General features: G+C 42.4%; 1 protein-coding gene across 3 annotated transcripts in view; it reads left to right on the top strand.

Annotated features, from left to right (window-relative positions):
• The window catches only part of LOC132826772 (non-muscle caldesmon-like), a 209,672-nt gene that overhangs the window by 129,449 nt on the left and 58,874 nt on the right, over positions 1-21,349 (top strand). For all 3 annotated transcript variants that reach the window (XM_060842956.1, XM_060842958.1, XM_060842959.1), the window contains one exon: positions 4,173-4,301. In XM_060842956.1, the coding sequence (XP_060698939.1) occupies positions 4,173-4,301 (129 nt within the window). The remainder of the gene's footprint in view (positions 1-4,172; positions 4,302-21,349) is intronic.

A 21,349-nucleotide genomic window follows, 5' to 3' on the forward strand; every position in this document is an offset into this window, starting at 1 on the left:
CATATACCCCTTACCTAACACTACGGGCAATTTAGCGTGGCCAATTCACCTGACCCGCACATCTTTGGACTGTGGGAGGAAACCGGAGCACCCGGAGGTAACCCACGCAGACACGGGGAGAACGTGCAAACTCCACACAGTCAGTCGCCTGAGTCGGGAACTGAACCCGGGTCTCAGGCGCTGTGAGGCAGCAGTGCTAACCACTGTGCCACCGTGCCGCCCACTTCTTGAGTGTTGGATAACATTATAACCTCAGCGTGGGTAGAGGAGTTTCTTTGCTTCTTTGTTGAATTTATTAGAGACTGTTATTGATGTCCCCTTAGTTCTTGTCTCTTGCCTTAAATGTTAAATATTTTCCATTTGCCTACCTCATCAAACCCTTTTGTAATCTGAAATATCTCTATAAAGTCACCCCTCTCCTCTTGGACAATACTTCTGCCTAAACTTTGCGTGTATAGCTGCAGTGAGAATGCTGCTTACCACACCACACATCAGAACATGATGGATAGTGCACCACTAATTGCCCAGGACATGTCAACAATAGGTGATAATCCTCCCTGCAGGCTGCAGTTAATGATCTAGTCATTTATCCTTCTTGGAGGAACAAGAACATTGAATCGTTTATGAAGTTATCCAAGATGAATATGGTCTTAGCGGGTTAGTAGAAATTCTTTCCCTGGTGAGGAACATTCCTTGAATTTTTATCATGTGATTTACCTGCCACAGATAGTGCCCCCACCCAGAAACCAAAAACTTCCTTGGGCAGAGCTTTCCATTCCATTGGAGACAGGTTGGATGATCAGAGGGATTGGAGAAACCTGATGACTTCTCACTGCCAAGCCTGAAGTACACTCTTATTTAGGGTTAATTTAGATTCAGAGTATTTCCCTGATAACTGCTGTCAGCTGAGTTCAAGCTAGTCAATTCCTCAAAAGCTTAGTCTTGGGTTCATTGGGTTGACAGAACTATTCCACAGGAGAGGAAGCTGCCAAGAATATTACATTTCTCCAAATGACTTGCTTAATTTTAATAAGCTTTAACTATGCTATCAACATCTCAAATATTTTAATGTTCTGGGATTTCTCTCTCAGGAATATGTACTTTCCCACTTGCGGAGTATATAGAATATCTAACAGTACCTCAGAATGCATCAACATTTAAAGTAAAATTTTATCTTAAAGTCCTGAATAAGTAAGATGGGAGAAAATATGGTTTGATAAGTATTAACTGAGGGTTCCTAATAGTTCTTGAATTTCAGTCAAAGGGCTTTAATTTTTCTATTATTTAGATTTCTCATGCTTTGGTGTATATTTCCTGAAAGTCCCTCCCACTTCCATGTGTTGTGTAATCTAGCATAATTCCTTATGTATGCAGTAAAGATTCACTTGCATAGTCAATTTGTACAGGATGCTTTTTTCTCTCTTTCTCTCTCTCTATATTTCTTTTTTTCTCTCCCTCTCTCCATATCTATATCTGTGACCACCCAAATCCATGATGTTGCCAATGCATCCCAAATTCACTTATGTGCCCTTGGCAAGTGAAAGGTCTCCCTCTCCCTCACACTATAACCTCAGCACTGGCATGAAGTACTTGTGTCCAACAGCAGGGAGAAAGGTCATTTGTCCCAAACTGGTCCATGGCAACCAAAATGACTTGGAGCTTATTCAACACAAGGCATAATAGTGCATTTTAACAGGTTTTCCAGCACAGCTTCAGAAATGCCTTGAAACTGCCTCTGAGCTGTGGGCTATAGAACAGAGTGAGTGTTCATACTTTTCTTGGGAAACCCAGTGCATCTTGATTCCAAATCAAATCCAACCAAACCACACTGATGCCATGATTCCATGCTTGGTGGGACAGTTCTGAAGTTTAGAGCGTGCCAGCAATGATTTGATTAGGAACAATTTATACAAAAATATTTAATTTTATCCTAAGATCACTGCTTATCAATCTTTTCAGTTCTAGCTCTGTTATTTCTCTTTGCTAATTCTCTTTATCTCCTTTGTCTGTTCTTGTATCTCTGAGTTCCAGGGTAGTATTGCTGCCCATTTAATTAATTTTCCATAACTTGACCCCCATCACATTTCCCTGGAATAATTTCACAATCATTCAACACCCTAGCCAGCTACCCCGTCAAGAATTAATCAAGTTTTTCGTGAGAAAGTGTTTTTTGACATTTGTTCAGAAGATTTCTTTTACTATGTTGGACTCATACCAAATGGCAGGTTTGTGGTTTGACTTCAAATAGTGTTCAGGATGACCCTTTCCTATTTCACTCTGGATTTAGTCTACCTCTCTGAGGGCCCCTAACATCAACCTTCTCTCAATGTTGAATCTTTCCAACCTTTTCTCATAACAATGTTGACAAATGTCTGTTCATTGAGTAGGAATCCTTTATTACTCCAAAGAAACTAGGCAAAAGGTAAGTAATAGGTAAGTATTGTTCAAATGGAACAATAAGATAGAGTGTGACTTTCCATTGCAACAAGGTGTCCTGTTCTTCTATTGAACCTCTATGTCTCAATGAAATAAGTTAAAAATCACACAATACCAGGTTATAGTCCAACAGGTTTATTTGGAAGGACTAGCTTTCAAGGTGCTGCTCCTTCATCAGGTGGTTGTGGAGCTTGTGCTTTCAAATAAACCCATTGGTGTTGTGTGATTTTTAACTTTGTACCTCCCAGTCCAACAGTGGCACCTCCAAGTCATATATGAGAAAAGCACTATCCCCATTATCTTTTATAATGCTCTTGATAGTCCTTAATTTTACATGACTTTTCCTGCATTCTACATGGACTGTGAGGGTATCCTTCCTCTGGCCTCTGATTAAAAACCCATTGAAAGCATCAGATGATCTAAATGGAACTGGGGAAAGAAGTAGAGTAATTACGTTTGAGTTCTGGTGAGAATGAAGTGAGCCAGCAGACAGGAGAGTGCTAATGAAACGTCTGTTCACGTTCTGTGGAACAAAGCATGACCAGATAATTACCGATCGCTAGCTCAAGTCTGCGGAAGGAAAAACATTAAGATTTGTATTTGAATATTAGATTACTAAATATTTAAGCAAAGACAAAGTAGTTAGAAGAGATTAGCATGAATTATGGTATGGAAGATTTTGCATGACAAACCTGCTGAGTTCTTTGAAGTGATGAAAGATGTGATGGATTGATAAGACCAGTGAATAAGGTGAATTTGGTCTTTTTTTCATCCATTCATGGGATGTGAGTGTAGTGAGTAAGCCAGCATTTATTACTCATCCCTAATTGCCCTTGGGCAGTTGTTGGTGAACTGTGCTATTGAACTGCTGCAGTCCTTGGGGTGCACTCGCAATACCATAAGAATGGGAGTTCCAGGATTTTGATGCAGTAGCAGTAAAGGAGCAGTGATTTAGTTCCAAGTTAGGATGGTATGTGTCTTGAAGGGGAATGTGGAGGTAGTGGCGTTCCCATGCACCGCCTCCTAGCTGGTAAAGCTCATGGATTTAGAAGGTGCTGATGGGGGAGCTTGGAGACATTCTGCTATGGTTCTTGTAGATGGTGCACACTTCTGCCATTGTGCATCGATGGTGGAGAGAGTGAATTTGATCTTCCGTTTCTGGGCACCACTATGTCTAGCATGCCTTTGAGATGGTAAAGACCAATAATATGAGGAATAATAATATTGCGTTTCATTAGTTAAGTTATTTCTGGATTGATTCACTTCTTAAAACATTATAGTTTGATAAGACTATATCATAATTCAATTATACCAGTGGTGCCCTTAAAGCAACAATTGCGCTGGCTGTTATTAAATTACATTGCAGCCTTGGTAGTGCCCTTTTAATAAAATAAGTGGGTGATTATTTTGAGATGTGCTGCCTATTAATACAGTTTGTTTATTGAAAGACTGATGATAGAATTAACACTTCTGCTTACAGATCCCTCATAATAGCAAACCCAAGGGCATTACCACACCCTTGACTTCCTCTTTGTACATTCTTTATATAGAAGTCCCAGTGGCTTCCAAATATGATTATGGTTAGAAATTGTATGATTCAGAATTGACGAGGGGTTAGGGAGAAGGGCTGATGGGCGAGTGTGTAGAGAATTTGAACTTTCAAACTGATGAACAAATGGATACCATGAAAGAGTAAATGTTGACCGTATTCACAATGAATTCTTTTTTATTGGCAGAATGACTAGTCAGAGAACAGATGATGACGAAGAAGAACTTGCTAAAGAACGGCGTCGTAAAGCTCGTCAGGAGCGCCTGCGGGAATCAGCACTCAGTCAGGACACTCTGGAATTCAATTCCCAGAACAGGTAGGGAGACACTTGGAATCCAACATGGCAGAGGCACATTACCCATTCTCTGTCCTATACTCCCATTGAGTGGAGCTCTGATCTGGGAGGGCAAGATGTCTGATTACACCCTCAGAAATAACCCAGCCATGAGCACAGAAGGAGAAATGTAACTTCAGCAAAAATAAATCTTGACAGAAATTCGTGCACAACAGAACGAGCTGTGGGGTAAGACTGGGCAGTTGGACAAATTAGTAACCCTTACAAAGAGCCAGCACAAGCACAGTGGGCCAAATGGCCTCTTTTCAATGCTTTATCATTTTACGATTTACATTTTGTAATTCCTTGCAATCACATCTGCAAATATATGGCGAGACAAATACTACCTATTGCCACTGAAGCTGTCTCATTCAACCTTGTGGCAATCAGTGTCATAGCCTCCAGTGCATTAACTGCCTCTTAGAAGAAGCAAGATATAACAAACAATAAACCTCACTCTCTTTTTGATATTTTGCTGAATTGGTTTAGTTTATTTCTTTACTTATAAAAAATGTTAAAACATGGGTCTGCTCCCGATCATTGACTAGAGACCCTAAGCTTCAAAGGTGTGCAGCTGTGAATGTCAACTAAGAATCATAGAATCCTGGTAATTTAGAAGGTTATTCAGCCCATCGATTCTACGCTATCCCTCTGAACTCACCCAGTTCCTGTGTTTCCCATGGCTAACCCACCTAACCTGCACATTGTTGGACTCTGGGAGATAACTAGATCACATTCATGCAAACACTGATAGAATTTGCAAACTCCACACAGTAGCCCGAAGTTGAATCAAACCTGGTCCCTGGTCCTATGAGGCAGCAGTACTAACCGTTGAGCCACCGTGCCACTCTGTTCAAAGGTTCGACTGTGATGCTTCCTATGATGCAATAGCCACAATATGATCTCTGTCAGGAGTCTAATTGATGAATGGTGACTTGGGTTAGTTATGGAAGAACAGTCCCAATGTAGGGTCAGTGCTCAGTGCACCCTGGCTCATTCTCTAAATTCTTACTCTCTCTGTGACTTGTCTTGTTCTTGGTAGTTTTTCTCTCTCTTGCTCTCTGTCTCACTCTGTCTCTCTCACTCTCTGTCCAGCTGTTTCCTGGAGTCTCTCCCTTTGTCCATTTGTTCTCTTTCTGGCTTTGTGGTGAGGGTTGTTCCGAATGCAGCACTGACTTCTCTGCACAGCTGCAGCATCTGCGCTTAAAGTGTGTCTGCCCCATTTAATTCTCCTCCACCCTGGCCTCCCTGTAGTCCCTTACCAGCCATCTGTGATGTACTCCCATTGGCCACTCACTCCCTGCTTGAACCTCAGCTGATTTTGAAGCAAGCCTCAGGGAAGCGTTCATCGCAAACTTTAACCCAGATTCTTGTTGCCCTTCTCAAGCTGCCTGTACCTCTCATTACATTTTCCATATCAGCTCAGACCTCAGCTCCTGCATTCACCTGATGCCTCTCTTCATTTTGCACTCATTCCTGTTTCGTCACATTTATTTTCTGCAACCTCTTTTTCTTCTCTTCTTTTCCCACCTCTGTACTTCCCTTCCAGAAGCGCAGACATCTTTTGTATTACCCCAACATGACTTATTCCCAAGAGCTATTTCCCTTGCTGGGGTTTCTCACATTGGTAAGGCATTGCATTTTATTCCACAGCCTGTTAAAATGTGCCACTGAGACACAGCCCTGTGAAAGGTGTGTTTCAAATTAGACAGCATAAGTCACAGTTCTATAGTGCCTTTAACCTAGTAAAACATCCTGAGGTGCTTTACAAGAGCAAAGTTACTCAGAAATTGCCACAAAACAAAAGATTAATTAGCCACTTGATCAAAGTAGTCGCACGGTAGCTCAGTGGTTAGCACTGCTGCTTCACAGCACCAGGTCCCAGGTTCGATTCCAGTTTCAGGTGACTGTGTGGAGTTTGCACATTCTCCCCGTGTCTGCGTGGGTTTCCTCCCACAATCCAAAGATGTGCAGGTCAGGTGAATTGGCCATGCTAAATTGCCCATAGTGTTAGGTACGTTAGTCAGAGGGAATGGGTCTAGGTCTGGGTCAGTGTGGACTTGTTGGGCTGAAGGGCCTGTTTCCACACTGTAGGGAACCTAATCTAAGCTATCTAATTTAATCAGGTTTCTCCAGCCTCCTTAAAGGAGTATAAGGTAGGGGTAAGAGACAGGGGCAAGAGAATTCCTTGGAGAAGGAATTCAGAGTTCAAGGCCTTGACGGCTGAATGCACAGCTGAAAGTGTGGCTGCCAATGTCCAGAGTGCACCAGAGATTGCCAAGAATTAGGAGAGGAAAAAGAAGGATTTTCTGAGTCTGATGCATCAATAGAAGTGTAGTGCATTTCATTTCAGACAAACGTGTACCTAATCCAAGCCCAGAATTCCAATGTCCCAAATCATTTCCCATCGCAGCCACTACACAGAGTTCTCCATCCATTCATAACTTTTAAATTTAAAGCTCAGATCCAAGTAGAAGTTTCTTCAATTATTCACTAATTTATTCCTTGCTGTACTGACTTGTGTCTGTAACTGGCACCTGCAAACTATTGTACACGGCCTAATCCTCTTCAGAAAATATTGTTTTGTGTAAAATAAAAATAGCTTTTACTGTAAAGTGAGATCTGCAACACTCCCTACCCTTGGCACAGCTTGTAGAGCAAGGGAAAGTGTATAGGAACCTCGCATCCCGATGTGGATGCAAATGATTTGTAGCCCTAGCAAATTTCTATCCATTGTATTTAATAGGTAGGAAATGGACACATTACAGACGTTGAGTAAAAAGTGAGGTCTGCAGATGCTGGAGATCAGAGCTGAAAATGTGTTGCTGGTTAAAGCGCAGCAGGTCAGGCAGTATCCAAGGAACAGGAAATTCGACGTTTCGGGCATAAGTCCTTCATCAGGAGCCCTGATGAAGGGCTTATGCCCGAAACGTCAAATTTCCTGTTCCTTGGATGCTGCCTGACCTGCTGCGCTTTAACCAGCAACACATTTTCAGCGCATTACAGACGTTCCCAACATGCACACCTGGCATGTGGAACCTGTACAAGAACAATGAATTATCAGGCGTGGCATCCAAATTCAGAGGTAGCAGCAGGAAAAACTCTCTGGACAAGTTGGGAAATACCGTGAGCCCGATCTACTCCCCTTTATTCTTGGTGGGTGCTAAATTAGATAGACCCCAAGGCAGGCACAGCAATGGGGATATGCACTTAACCATCATTCTGTTCAGTGAAATATAGGCTAGACACCAACTTCATGTTGCCCAGTCATATGAAAGACTGATTCCTTTAGCCAGTGTTAACTGTGCATTTTGTTGGCTGCGTATATCAGCAGAGGGCCCAAAATCATAACTTGCCAGCACTGCATAGCCTCATCTCTGAAAGGGTTTGGTTCAGTTTGACTGGACCAGCAGTGGCAGCAAGGGGAGTTTGGAAAACAGTGAAGAATGGCACAACATTGAAAATGCTTAAGAGCACGTGTTCTCTGAAGCTGAACTTGAGGTCTTGCTGGAAGTGCTGGAGAGTAGGAAAGATGCCCTGTCTTTTCAGGAAGACAGGGTGGGCGTAGAAGTCTGTTTATTCTAGTGCCAGGAGAGAGGTGCCAAGTTGCTGTATGCATTACTTTAAAATGTCAGTCTCCTCACACAAGGGCAGTGGAGGCACTTTCTAATGTCATATTCTTAGGACTGAGCCAATAGTCTCAGCCATTGTTTAATTCATGCCACCTCATTACCCACTCACCAACAATCGCTATCATTTGGGACTCGCCTCCAACATTCCTATGTTTCTTCAGACCCTTGCACACTCAGCACTGTTGCAGTCTTTTCTTCCACATCTCTCACTATGTACATAATGGGACTAATTTGACCATAACCATTACGTCACAACGAATAGATTACACTACACTTACTGACACACTTTGCATTGTCTTGCAGGAGAAGGTAGTGCATAAGTGGAAGTAACTGGACCTAACCAGAGGAATGTGATTACAGCTGCGTAATCTTATTCCCACCCCTCTCCCCGGGAAACACTATGTTGCTCATTATTAGGACAGCCATTGTTGACACCACAACCAGTGCCCGGGTTGCACTGTCGAAGATGATGGTGTACTGAGACCTCCTTCTGCTCTTCCCAACCCACTTCACTTCATCCCATACTCTTTCCTGGTTTAGATGTAGTAAAGCGGGTGAGCGTTCACCTCTTGCTTTCCCTCCCCATGCCACTGCCATGTCCCTGTGTCATTTTCAATTCAAGTAACCCACGCAGACCAACTTAGGCAGGCAGTGGAGGAACGCTGTCTCATTTTTACTGTATCAGTTGTACATGGTAGAATGACAAAAGCTACTCTTGACTCTCTTGACTCTTGCCAATGAATGAATACCAGGAAGACCGAGATGGTGAAAACCAATTGACATCAAAATATCTTTGTGAATAGACTCCAGATGGGATCTGCATCTGGGTGAGACGTTGGACACAAATGGCATAAGGGATAAGCAAAGTATTCCAATTGAATGGAGGGTGAGGTGGCATATTGGTGCCAGGGCAGAGGTTTTAGATGAGGACTTTGATGGGCACCCTACAGAAGTAAACTGCTGGCTATGCTCACCACATGTGTGGGGCTTTGGATAGCCTATTATACAGTCTAAGTATCAAGGAGCATGGAGGAGTCCAGCACCAACTTAATACAGGACTTTGCACCAGGCTGGAAGGCCACCTTTTCTGACATGGTATTTGTGGTCAGCCTAGTGTGCACCGATTTCTCCATGATGTAGAGTGACATTAGCGAGGTTTACAAAATCATGAGGGGCATTGATAAGGTGAGCAGTAAGTGTTCTTTCCTAAGGGTGTGGGAGTTCAAAACTAGGGGGAGTTTTGTTTTTAGGTGAGAGGTGGAAGTTTGAAAAGGACAGGAGAAGGAACTTTTTATTCACACAAACAGTGGTCCGTAAGTGGAGTGAACCGCCAGAGGAAGCGGTGGATGTAGGCACATTTACAATGTTTGGAAGACATTTAGTTAAGGAATAGGAAATGTTTGGAGGGATGTGGGCCAAATGCAAGTGGGATTAGCTTGGTTTGGGAAATGTTTGGCATGGACAAATTGGGCCGAAGGATCTGTTTCCAAGCTGTATGACTCTAAATGGGACTAGATCAGAATGCAGCGGTGGCTCGGCACGGAGTGGTTGGAATGAAGGGTCTGTTTCCACATTGTATGAGTCTATGACTCTATAACAAAGGATGAGCAATAGATGGTGGCCAGACAGTGATGCCCACATCCTACAATTATTTTTTAAAAAGTGTCCAATGACCAATGTTGCAGCTTTGATTGCAGCAATGAATGACAAACTGAGAGATGTTGTGAGGAGCCAGCCCATCAATGTAAAAGCTAACTTTCATACACACCCTCCCGGCCATTGACCACGCTGTCCTTGCTCTGCCCTATGACTGCAGCAGGGGGCAGAGTTCAGTGAGGACATCTTTACAGAGCACAGTTGTGTCACACATCCCTCCTTGTTGACGTTCAGCTCAGATAATTTATCCCTGAGGAACTGGCCATTCCTGGCTCCTTGCTGAAAGCTCTGCTCCCCCCTCCTCATGCTTCCCCTTCCAGCAGCACACCACCGCTGTGTGATCTGTGTTCTCAGTCATGCAGCATTCCCAGGGGTGTGACCACTACTGCAACAGGATTATGATTTAGCCTTGAACTCAGCCTTGAGTCATTTAGTAGTTGGCACATGGCAAGCTAAACTTTTATAGTTCAAAATGACAATAGAAAATGTCAAAACTAGTCAACTTAAAGCAACTGTTGAGACAAAACCATGTAAGTGCGTAATGATCCTTTTACATAATGCTGGTGAGGGAAGTGAGTTAGGGACGAGGTTTCCTTTGCTAGAATGCTGAGCTTATAAATGACACCACTACTGTCAATCCAGCACGACCACACGACCGCCCTGTTTTTTAATACTTTCAGTGGGAGTTCAGTTTATGTGCATGTGCAATACATTGCATTTGATTTGGCCTTCAATTGAGCCCATGTGACACAGAGGACATTGAGGAGCTCTTGAAGGTGCACGAATCATTAACTAGAATCTAATTGGCCCAAATTCTCACTAATTCTGTTTTCCAGTGCTGTACCCTTCTTGTATTGTATGTCTTTCGTGTTCCACTTAAGCATTTTATTTATGACGCTGTGCCAGAATTGGATGATGGCAAAGCAACATGTGAAAGAAAAGAGGGATCAGTCAGATAGTTTTGGTTGTCTAGTTGTGGGGGGATGTTGTGAAACTTGAAAGGGTTCAAAAAAGATTTACAAGGATATTGCCAGGGTTGGACGGTTTGAATTATAGGGAGAGGCTGAATAGGCTGGGGCTGTTTTCCCTGGCGTGTCGGAGGTTGAGTGATGATCGTATGGAGGTTTATAAAATCATGAGGGGCATGGATAGGGTAAATAGACAAAGTTTCATCCCTAGGGTGGGAGAGTCCAGAACTAGAGGGCATAGGTTTAGGGTGAGAGGGGAAAGATATAAAAGAGACCTAAGGGGAAACGTTTTCACAGAGGATGATGTGTGACTGGAATGAGCTACCAGAGGAAGTGGTGGATGCTGGCACAATTACAACATTTAAAAGGCATCTGGATGGGTATGTTAAAGTATCTATTCAAGACGGCTCAAAGAATCCTTAATGGACGCGACCTGTAAGCCTCTCTTGGTTCGTCCCGGAGATCATACTCTGTGGTAGTCTGGAATGTAAAACTCTCACAGACAGTTTAGTTTAAGTTATTGCCTTTATTTACCAACAGCATCAATGTTACACTATAATATTGATACCTACAAGCCAGTCTTGAGTTAAGGTTCTAAAACCATTAGCAGAGTAGCAGCGCCAGCTCTTTCCCCTCAGAGCTCTCAGGCTACTCCCCTCATTGCTGCAAACAAGCTGTCTTTATTTAGAAAGTGGTACTGAGATTATAAAAATCCCACATGTCCTTAATCAGATTAGCAGCAATAAAATGGCAAGAGATTGTAGAAGAAGAGAAACTAATTGAACAGTCTGAGCATGCTTGACTAATTAAGCTACATGCACATCAAAGTGGGAACCCTGATCAAGCTAGGCCAAATGGCTAATTGCCTTTAGCTAGATAAGTTTCCCTTCTACCTGTATATCATAACGAGAGACTAGTCTAAACTATGTGGGAAAGATCATGAGGTAAGCTTGCTCAGTTAACATGTCCAGAATCATTGTCCTACAAGTTGACGTTTTAAAAAAATCATCTTAGATTCCCAAAATGCAAATTAAATTCATAACATTCCCGGATCTTGAGCTCCAGGGAACAACACACAAACATTCAATCCAAGACAAGCAAGTGTACACTCAAATCAGACCACAACGAGTTATCCCTTCCAACAGTTTCCATCCTGTCTCTCCCTCTCTCACGTATGAACATCTTCCAACCTTCTTACTATCTCAGTTTCAGCCGTTGTGTTTCCTAGCTTGTAATGGTAATGAGATACTCATATTCCAGAAGTCAAGATTAGGGAGCTGAGCTTCCTAACTTCAAATCTGCTCTGTGTGGTATACATGAAAACATATCAGGATTGTTCAATTACTTGCGTATTCCATTAAATTACAAGTTCTTTTCCTATTGAGTATGAGTTTTGTTGAGTGTCTTCAGTATAAATCAGAAATTCAGTTATCCAACATCCAACTGTAAAATATATGTAACTTCCACCCCTCAGAGTCAAAAGGAAATACTGCCACACATTCCACAGACGAAAAAGTGTTATGACCTTATTTACACCGATCCAATGACACTAAGAACAGATATCCTTAAATCTTCATATCCTGTAACAAATGTGTCACATGTAAGGCTACAAGCTTTCTCAGGTATATGAATACGAAAGGTTTAAACTGATACAGACCAAGTGCTGGCAAATGGGACTACATTTAGGATATCTGGTCTGCATGGACGAGTTGGACCGAAGGGTCTGTTTCTATGCTGTACATCTATGACTTGGAACCTGATATGTGCGAGTGTGATGCGTAAACTCCCAGCTCACCACATCTGCCACAATAGAAAGTGCTCCAAATGGTCCAATCTGCATTCTGGAGGGGAGGGAGGATTAGGAAGAGGGAGAGAAGGTGAGGGCAGGTGCACAGTTAAGTTAGGTCTAAAGTAAAGGAGCTAGAGGGGTGACCAAGTCCTGAGACATTCTAGTTGAAAGGCTTGATTCAGTCCTCTACTATTTAACATGTCCTCTTGAGCCCCATCCACCTCCAATGCCCCCTTAATCTCCATGCCTCATGCTCTTCCATGTCCATTTATCCTACATACATAATTTACAGAACCAGTGAGCCCTGTCCTAACACAGACATGCATGAAGCTGCTCAGCAAGTGCTGAGCATTCAACTAAAAAAAAGAAAATTTCATTATTTGAAAGAAATTCTTGTTGCTATAGCCCTTTAAAAGGGTCAGTTAAAAACCAGTCATCTATGTGCATTTACTAGAAGCTTTCACCATTTCACATTTCTTAAAGTTGTGCAAATAAACAAGAAGACATTGACAAAAGAGATCACAGAAAAAAAACAATTATTATAATCTGAGAATTACATCATTTACGCAAGATCAATAGTTTCTGTTCAGCTGTGTAAACAGGACTCCCATAAAGTTAATATTTTTGTGAGTTGGGCTCTGAGCCAAGCTTCATTATGAGGGGATTGGTGACCAAGCTTCCACTGTTTTCTACAGAAGAGATATTGCAAAGGACTAATAATCTTATGTGGGAAGAGAGAATTCTTCTCATCAGTGTTCTTAAAAGGGAGACTCCTTAATCATAAATTGTATCGCCTCGATCTAGTCTCTGTCACAGGAAGAAGCATCCTCTTCTTAACCAACTGTATCATGTCCCCTCAAGACCTATGTGTTTCAATAAGATTGTATCTCATTCCTCGAAATTCAAGTGGACATAAGCCCAGCCTGTTCTATGTTTCTTCATCAGACAAGCCCTTCATTCCAAACAAATCCCAAACTCTGCATCTTTCTCCAAACCACAGGAAGTTTGGGCTTCAGGCAGTTTCCATTTGGGAACAGAAGTTTGTAATGTGATTTGAATGAATATTTTACAGTTATAAAGGATGAATGAGGAAAAACTATTTTATCTGTCTTGGAATTTGTGAACAAAGGATTATCGACTTAAAATTACCTTAAAATTGAAACAGCGCTGTGAGCAGATAGATTTTATTTTCCTGCATCTACAGGGTTCTTGGAGCTTAGGATGGTTTGTTACAGGGAATAGTTGAGGCATTGACCATGAGATCCTTTTCAAGGAACTGTAGAATGAAGGAAGTGACAGTGATATGGGAAAGTCATAAGACAGTTAGAATACTTTTAGATTGGATCTAAGAATGAGTTAGTTGAGAAGCATTTGGCTCTTTGGTATCCTTTTGTGCTTTAAACCTTTATAGTCTACATCTTGGAGAAATATGAATTGCAAATTGAACAGAAATAAAGATTGCTGCTCACTAAATAATGCCTAAAGTAGATTTGGACCTCATCCCTCTGCTAGTTTAATACCACTTAAATCAACCTATGTATATATAAGTTCTATACAAATAATAGATTTAGTTGAAGATAAAGTTTCTGAGGCTACGTAAAGAAAGAGAGAAGGACAGACTCTGCTGAATGCTGTGCCTATCCATCACCATAATTCTGGGGCCCACTCATCTCCTCACAATGGGGGGTGGGGAGCGAGACATCTCGGCAGCAGGAACTGTAGCCAAGAGCTGCTGAGGCCATGGGACAAAACACCTCTCTTTCCTCTGTACAACACTTCATCTTCATTGTCTTTTTGTTGGTCCGCTTTATAAAAGTAAGGATTCATGTTTTGAATTTGTGAGGTACCCTGAGCATTGACAGCACGCGATGGAAACCGCAGGCACATAACCTGTTTATACTCAGCCAGATGCAGTCTGAGTGCTGCTGAGAGAAGGTTCACACTGAACATATTCAACAAAATGACACTTTATGTATAAGCTCTCAGCACCGTTCCCTTGACAGGACTGAGAGGAACAGATTTGATTTTACAATCCACTGCGGGTCAGGGCTTTCTCTCCAACCACCATTTTTTTAGGGTAGTTAATAGATTTTCCATGTCCTGGTGGTGGCAGCCTTATGATTATGGTCACAGACTGACTACTGTCAGCAAGAACTATAAGATGCCTTGAGATCATAAAGACAGTGCTGTAAATATCTGACCGTGCCAGGGTGATTTATGGTAAAAATTAAGGATATCCTTTTCTACAAAGCAGCATTTTATTAGTCACTGAAGTATAACCAAATAGAAGACCTTTGAACTGTCAGGAATTTACAGGGAGGATTAAGAATGAGTGTTCTCATTCAAAAGGGAATTGGAAATACATTTGGAAAAACAGCAGATTATAGAGTAAAAATATGAGGAAGGACCAGGGAAATGGAGGTTAAATATAAACTTTCTTTGCAGTATCAACACTAGTACAGAGCTGATTGGTCCCCTTTGGTGCAGGAATTTTCATTATAACTCAGCCATCTCTCTTAGTGAGATTATAAATTCAACATAATTAACTAAAACCCGGGAAGACTGTATTGCAGTCTGAATGTCATAATTATTTTGGTATTTTAATGGTATTTCTGGAAAGCGAGAAAAGAATCTTCTGTTATGGAGTCTAAGTGCGATGTCAGGCATGGAAGGGTGCATCATGTATTCTTGAGATTGCGTGGGTGTGTTGGGGTTGGGCTGTTGGTCAACCTCTCTCACAATTACATGGTTTTCAGCTCTTTACGTATGCGTACACAAGTGTCACATGGTGGCTCAGTGGTTGGCACTGCTGCCTCAGTGCCAGGGAACTGGGTTCAACTGCAGCCTCAGATGACTGACTTTGTGGAGGTTGTGAATTCTGCCGGTCTCTGCGTGAGTTTCCTCTGGGTGCTCCAGTCTCCTCGCACAGTCTAACGATGTGCAGGTTAGGTAGATTGAGTATGGGAAATGCAGGGTTATGTGGGTAGATAAGGGGTGGGTCTGAGTGGGGTGCTCTTTGGAGCGCCACTATGGACACAGTGGGCCAAATGGCCTGTTTCCACAGAATTTGGATTCTATGAAATAGCGTGGTGATGTTTGGTGGGTCATGTGATCTGGCAGGGTATCGGTGCTCCTATCTTTACCTTGAGGGGCCATACTTGAAGGGTATTTGCACAGGTTTACATTCCCTGCAAACACAAATGCATCAGCTGTGTTCTCAGCCTGGATACCTGCAACCAAACATTGTAGCCTCTCCACCCCTTACCCCCAATCAACCTGTCTCCCCTGACAGGAAAGACTTCCATGTCTCTGACAATGCGATCCTCAGGGGGCTCACATCCATCACACACACCAGCTTCTCCCTCTCAGTCACCCTCACGTGTCCCAGTGCAATCCAGACTGCTGCTACAGGATGTCAGCCATGACCTGGAGGAGACCAATCTTCCCGAAAGAAGAATGGAGCAGTAGGTGTTCACCCCTACATCCAGAAAGCACAGCACTTCAGCGTGCTAGTGGGAAACTGTTTGTTCACTGAGAACGTAATTGGGAAGGGTCCTTAATTCTATAAGGCGCCCCTTTAATTAAGGAGGCGTGAAATACAAATACATGTGAAAGAGCTTCCCTTGCCATCAGGAAGTTCAGCCACATTTAACATTCCAGTAACTTAATCGGTAAACTTCAAGCAACAATCAGGGCTCTGAATTACTGCCTCCTGCCCAACTGAACTCCCCCTGCCTGCCTTTAGCCTTGCCTCCAATTGCAGGACACAATTTTGCCCTATGAGTGGGGAATTGTCACTGCCAAGTTGCTACGAGAAAGCCTCAACTGTTTTCAAGCAGCCAGGATCAACAGTTAGCTTTGGAGGGTTTCCCTTATAGTCTTACTTGCTTTCTCTGTATTACTTCTTCCTAGCTGTCTGGCAGTGTGTCTGGAGAAATTGTAAGCATGCAGCCTGTTATTTTCTGTATCTTGATTTCAATGGGAGGAATATTGCCAGCTGTGTGCCCACCATTTCCCTGCCTGTGCTTCCTGTGAGAGACATGAATCTCCAGTCTTGTATGATGAAGGTTGATATTTTTCTTTTATATAACTCTGGAGGTTTATTCCACTTGAAATGATTGCATGAAGACATTCTACACTCATTGAAATGAATCTGAAACGTTGTATCTTAATTGCACAGCAGACAGTACAATTCCCATTCTAATTATGGTCAAGGTCATTCAGTCCATTTAAATCATCCATCCAAAAAGATCCTGAAGTCCCCCAGCACCCAACGGTTTCCAGGATTGTCAACCAGCAGATTGGTCAAAGTGTCAGTCGCTCATTTTAGAAACATAACATTTTTTGGTATTAATGCTCATTTCAATTATCGACCCTATCCACTTAACTAGCTCGAGCCCCTATTCCCTGATCTACTATTTGCAATTTACCTTTACTGCTCTCTTAACTATATACCTTTAATAATTCACGTCTCAGATGTCTTATTCCCATGCTAAAACTCCCAAGTATGTCCTTACCCTGCCACTAGTAATCAGTCCCTTCTCTGCACTACATCCAGATCTTTGCTTGCACCTTTTTTTGCGCACCTTAAATCGGACACAGTGTTCAAAGAGTGTCAAAAATATAAAAGGATTAATTTAAATTGAAAGGTATCAGATTTTGTTTCCCTTCTGAAAGGTGCATTTTCTCAAGCTCTTGTAAAGAAAATAATCCCTTAAGGACTTGAGTAGCATAGATTGTAGGCAGGAATCGAACTAATAGTTCATTTGTTTGAGTCAAGAACTGTTCTGACAAGGTGAGGAGGAGTGATTTGGTTCCCCTCTTCTCAGGTGGATACCTCAAAGATTTAATGTTCTTTTTAGCATGCAGCTATACTCATTCTAATTAAAACGTGGCTCATCAGAAAGAATTAAAGGGCCAATTACAAGGTTTTCTTGAATGAAACTTCATTACTAGCTCGCCCCAAGAAGAAAAATAAAGATACATAGAACATAGAAAAATACAGCGCAGTACATGCCCTTCGGCCCTCGATGTTGCGCCGACCGAAGCCTACCTAACCTACACTAGCCCAATAACCTCCGTATGCTTATCCAATGCCCGCTTAAATGACCATAAAGAGGGAGAGTCCACCACTGCTACTGGCAGGGCATTCCATGAACTCACAACCCGCTGAGTAAAGATGTGAAACATTCACGTAGATACAAATATGAAGGCATGGTATAAATTACAGAAAAGAAGATAAAAGCATATCTTGTTCAAAGTCCTTGACATGTTAGGTTTTAACCTGAGATGACGGTTGATTAGGTATTGTCCTAGATCATTGCAGCCAAGGTTACTGCAGACAACAGGTCTCAATTATTGTGTATTTAATTCCAGTTTGCATTACCACTGAAATAACTGCACAAAGGCCGGTATCCCGTCCTCACACCACCTTTAATTTACTTGTGTGCAGTAACATTGGCTGTGGCCAGCCAGCTCAGAGTCAGTCCCCAGAACTGAGGAGATTCTGATCTCCCGGTTATCCTTTTTTTATTATTCATAGTTACTCAAAATACAGTACAAACAGTACCAATACACCAGAGAAATAAGGACACGACTGTGAGCTGCGTGAAGTTTCACAAAACAAACAGCACTACATAAAACATTATATCGAGTTTTCAGGCAGCTCACTGACCTTTTAAAAGGCACCACAATGACAGAAATCCAGAGGAGAGTCCATTTTAACCTCTAAGGACAAATGTACAGCAGGCTAAATCCCTCAGTATAGAATTGCAAACACTTTACACATCGGCTGCATCTCCTGTTTTTTTAAAAAATATCTTTATTTATATTCCTCCACCAGGAAGAAAGGAAACATCTGAGTGGTCAGTGAGAAACATTGGCCTTCTCATCAAAGGGCAATGCTGTGTTAAAATAAAAGTGGAAAGGGACGACAGGGATTCAATCAAAATAGAGTTAGAGGGAGAAATGAAATACTCCCCTCCCTGCAATGCCTACGTTTCCTGAAAATCTTGAGGGTATTAGTAGACACAATGTATTAGTAGCACACCGTTGTGCTACTGAGACTTTATAAAGCTCTGGTTAGGCCCCATTTGGAGTACTGTGTCCAGTTTTGGTCCATTAGCCCTTCATCAGGAATAAGAGAGAGAGAGCCAAGCAGGCTGAGATAAAAGGTAGGGAGGAGGGACTAGGGGGAGGGGCGATGGAGGTGGGATAGGTGGAAGGAGGTCAAGGTGAGGGTGATAGGCCGGAGTGGGGTGGGGGCGGAGAGGTCAGGAAGAGGATTGCAGGTTAGGAGGGCGGTGCTGAGTTGAGGGAACCGACTGAGACAAGGTGGGGGGAGGGGAAATGAGGCCTGGTTGGGTCCAAATTTTGTGGGTTGGAATGTAGTTCGGAGTCCGTGTGGGATCAGTCGGTTCCTTAGGCAGGTGCTGAGGAAGGAGATGTGGCTGTGGTAACGGGTCTGTTTGAGAACGTGGCTGAAGAGCTTCTGTGCAGAGGAGATGACCTGGGGGGTGCAGTGAGGGAGGGACTCACTGAAATCCTTGTAGAGGGAGGAAGAGAGCTTCTTCAAGGAAGGCATCCTTGTAAGAGGATTCGCAGTAGGTTAAAATCTTCGAGTAAAAAATGAGGTCTGAGATGCTGCCTAACCTGCTGTGCTTTGACCAGCAACACATTTGCAGCTGTGATCTCCAGCATCTGCAGACCTCATTTTTTACTCCAGTTTTGGTCCCCACACCTCAGGAAGGACATACTGGTACTGGAGCGTGTCCAGCGGAGATTCACACGGATGATCCCTGGAATGGTAGATCTAACATATGAGGATTCGCTGAGGATCGTGGGATTGTATTCATTGGAGTTTAGAAGATTAAGGGGAGATTTAATAGAAACTTACAAGATAATACAGGGCTTGGAAAGGGTGGACGCTGGGAAATTGTTTCCGTTAGGCAAGGAGACTAGGACCCATGGACACAGCCTGAGAATTAGAGGGGGTCAGTTCAGAACAGAAATGCGGAGACACTTCTTCAGCCAGAGAGTGGTGGGCCTGTGGAATTCATTGCCGCAGAGTGCAGTGGAGGCCTGGACACTAAATGTCTTCAAGGCAGAGATTGATAAATTCTTGTTGTCACAAGGAATTAAGGACTACGGGGAGAATGTGGGTAAGTGGAGTTGAAATGCCCATCAGCCATGATTGAATGGCGGAGTGGACTCGATGGGCTGAATGGCCTTACTTCCACTCCTATGTCTTATGGTTCCATCTCTTGGGACACCCGGGCGCACTTGTAACTGCGGAAAGGAGCCTAGGCAATCTCTCCTGGTTATATTGGTTAACCAGGGCTTTCCTGATTGGCCCAGATTAATCCAGTCAGTGACCTCGTAGTCCATGAGGTCCATCTGGTTACAATCACTAAAATCACCAACTGCTTTCTTCCTCTGGCTGCAAGAAGGCAGGAAGAGGTTTGAAGAGATTTCTCCAGTTCCAATTACAAATCACTGCTATGCTTAATAAAGAAGAAACTCTGAAATACAGTTTGTTATGTATTCATGTGTCTGAGTTCATTGCTTTTAAGCTGACTAATCACAGGTGATCTTTTTTCTTTACCACCAACATATTAACTTATTCTAAATGTATAAATCAAATAGGAGGTACACATCTGGTTGACTAGTTTCATAAACTGTCATGTACATTTTAATTAAGTTCAGATGTTAATTTCAATTTCAGACTGCTCTTTGTTTATTGTGATTTCAGGAAGCTTGGATCAGGGTGTGGTAAGGTGATCATTGTGGCTAACTTAAGCCAGTATTCTGTCCTTTTTTGATACCATTTCAGTCGATGAAAGTCACGAGTATTAGAATTAAATGGTCACTATCAAGACAGAACTAGAAGTTCATTTTTATTTTAAAATAGCAGAATGTTTTGTACAAATCAAAGTTGAGGCATCTAATTTAAGTCTGAAGATAATTTTGCATATGTGATGTGATTTTAGGTAGCAACAGTTTAGTAATACGGACAGAATTGTGAACGAAGTGGGCCGAGGCTGTTATACTAAGTTCACTTTCTGATAAGTAATTTTCTCATTCTGTTTAACTAGAAATCTCATATAATTTATGGTCTCTACTGCTATAACTTTACCAGCTGATAACAATAGTTTATTAACTTCCATCAAAAATGCAGCTTCTGACTGTCATTGTCTCTTTTTGCAAAATATTAAAATGGTGGTGCAGTGGTAGAGTTGAGGCTGCCTTTTTTTCTTTACTTCAGTAGCACTGACGTCAAACATTACAGACTTGTTGAAAAGTCTCTTTCTTCAAAAACATTTTTTAGAAGGTGCTGAAAATTTAAATTAAAACAACATCTGCAGAATCTAAGTTAATAAAATCAGATGTCTCTGGATAACAGCAGGATGTCAGCTAACCCAGCCACGCTAGGATAAGATTCCCGGAATAGTTTGGGAACTTGCTCTGGGACTTCAGCCATTTCACTTAACAAGGGAAACTGAGAAACAACACAAGTTTCAGATTGCAGCATTCTGTTGTTTTAAAATGGTTAGAAGACCAATTAAAAGCAATATTTGCCAGAAAACAAATTTTGCCAGCTTGTATTCAACTCTTCTTAATTTCTTGTTCCAAGACTGTAGATGATAGTGAAAAACAAGCTTCCAGCATAAGGGGGAGTGTTTAATTAGAATCCATCTTGAAAATGACTAAGTGTGATGCTGGAAAAGCGCAGCAGGCCAGGCAGCATCCGACGAGCAGGAGAATTGATGTTTCGGGCATAAGCCCTTCCTCAGGAATCTGAAGAAGGGTTTATGCCCGAAACGTCGATTCTCCTGCTCCTCGGATGCTGCCTGGCCTGCTGCGCTTTTCCAGCACCACACTTTTCTACTCTGGTCTCCAGCATCTGCAGTCCTCACTTTCTCCTGAAAGTGACTAAGCACAACCAGTAGGTAACTGAATATCCGCAGTTCAAAAAATATGGACCAA

Source organism: Hemiscyllium ocellatum, chromosome 23 (genome assembly GCF_020745735.1).
Source record: "Hemiscyllium ocellatum isolate sHemOce1 chromosome 23, sHemOce1.pat.X.cur, whole genome shotgun sequence".
NCBI lineage: Eukaryota > Metazoa > Chordata > Chondrichthyes > Orectolobiformes > Hemiscylliidae > Hemiscyllium > Hemiscyllium ocellatum.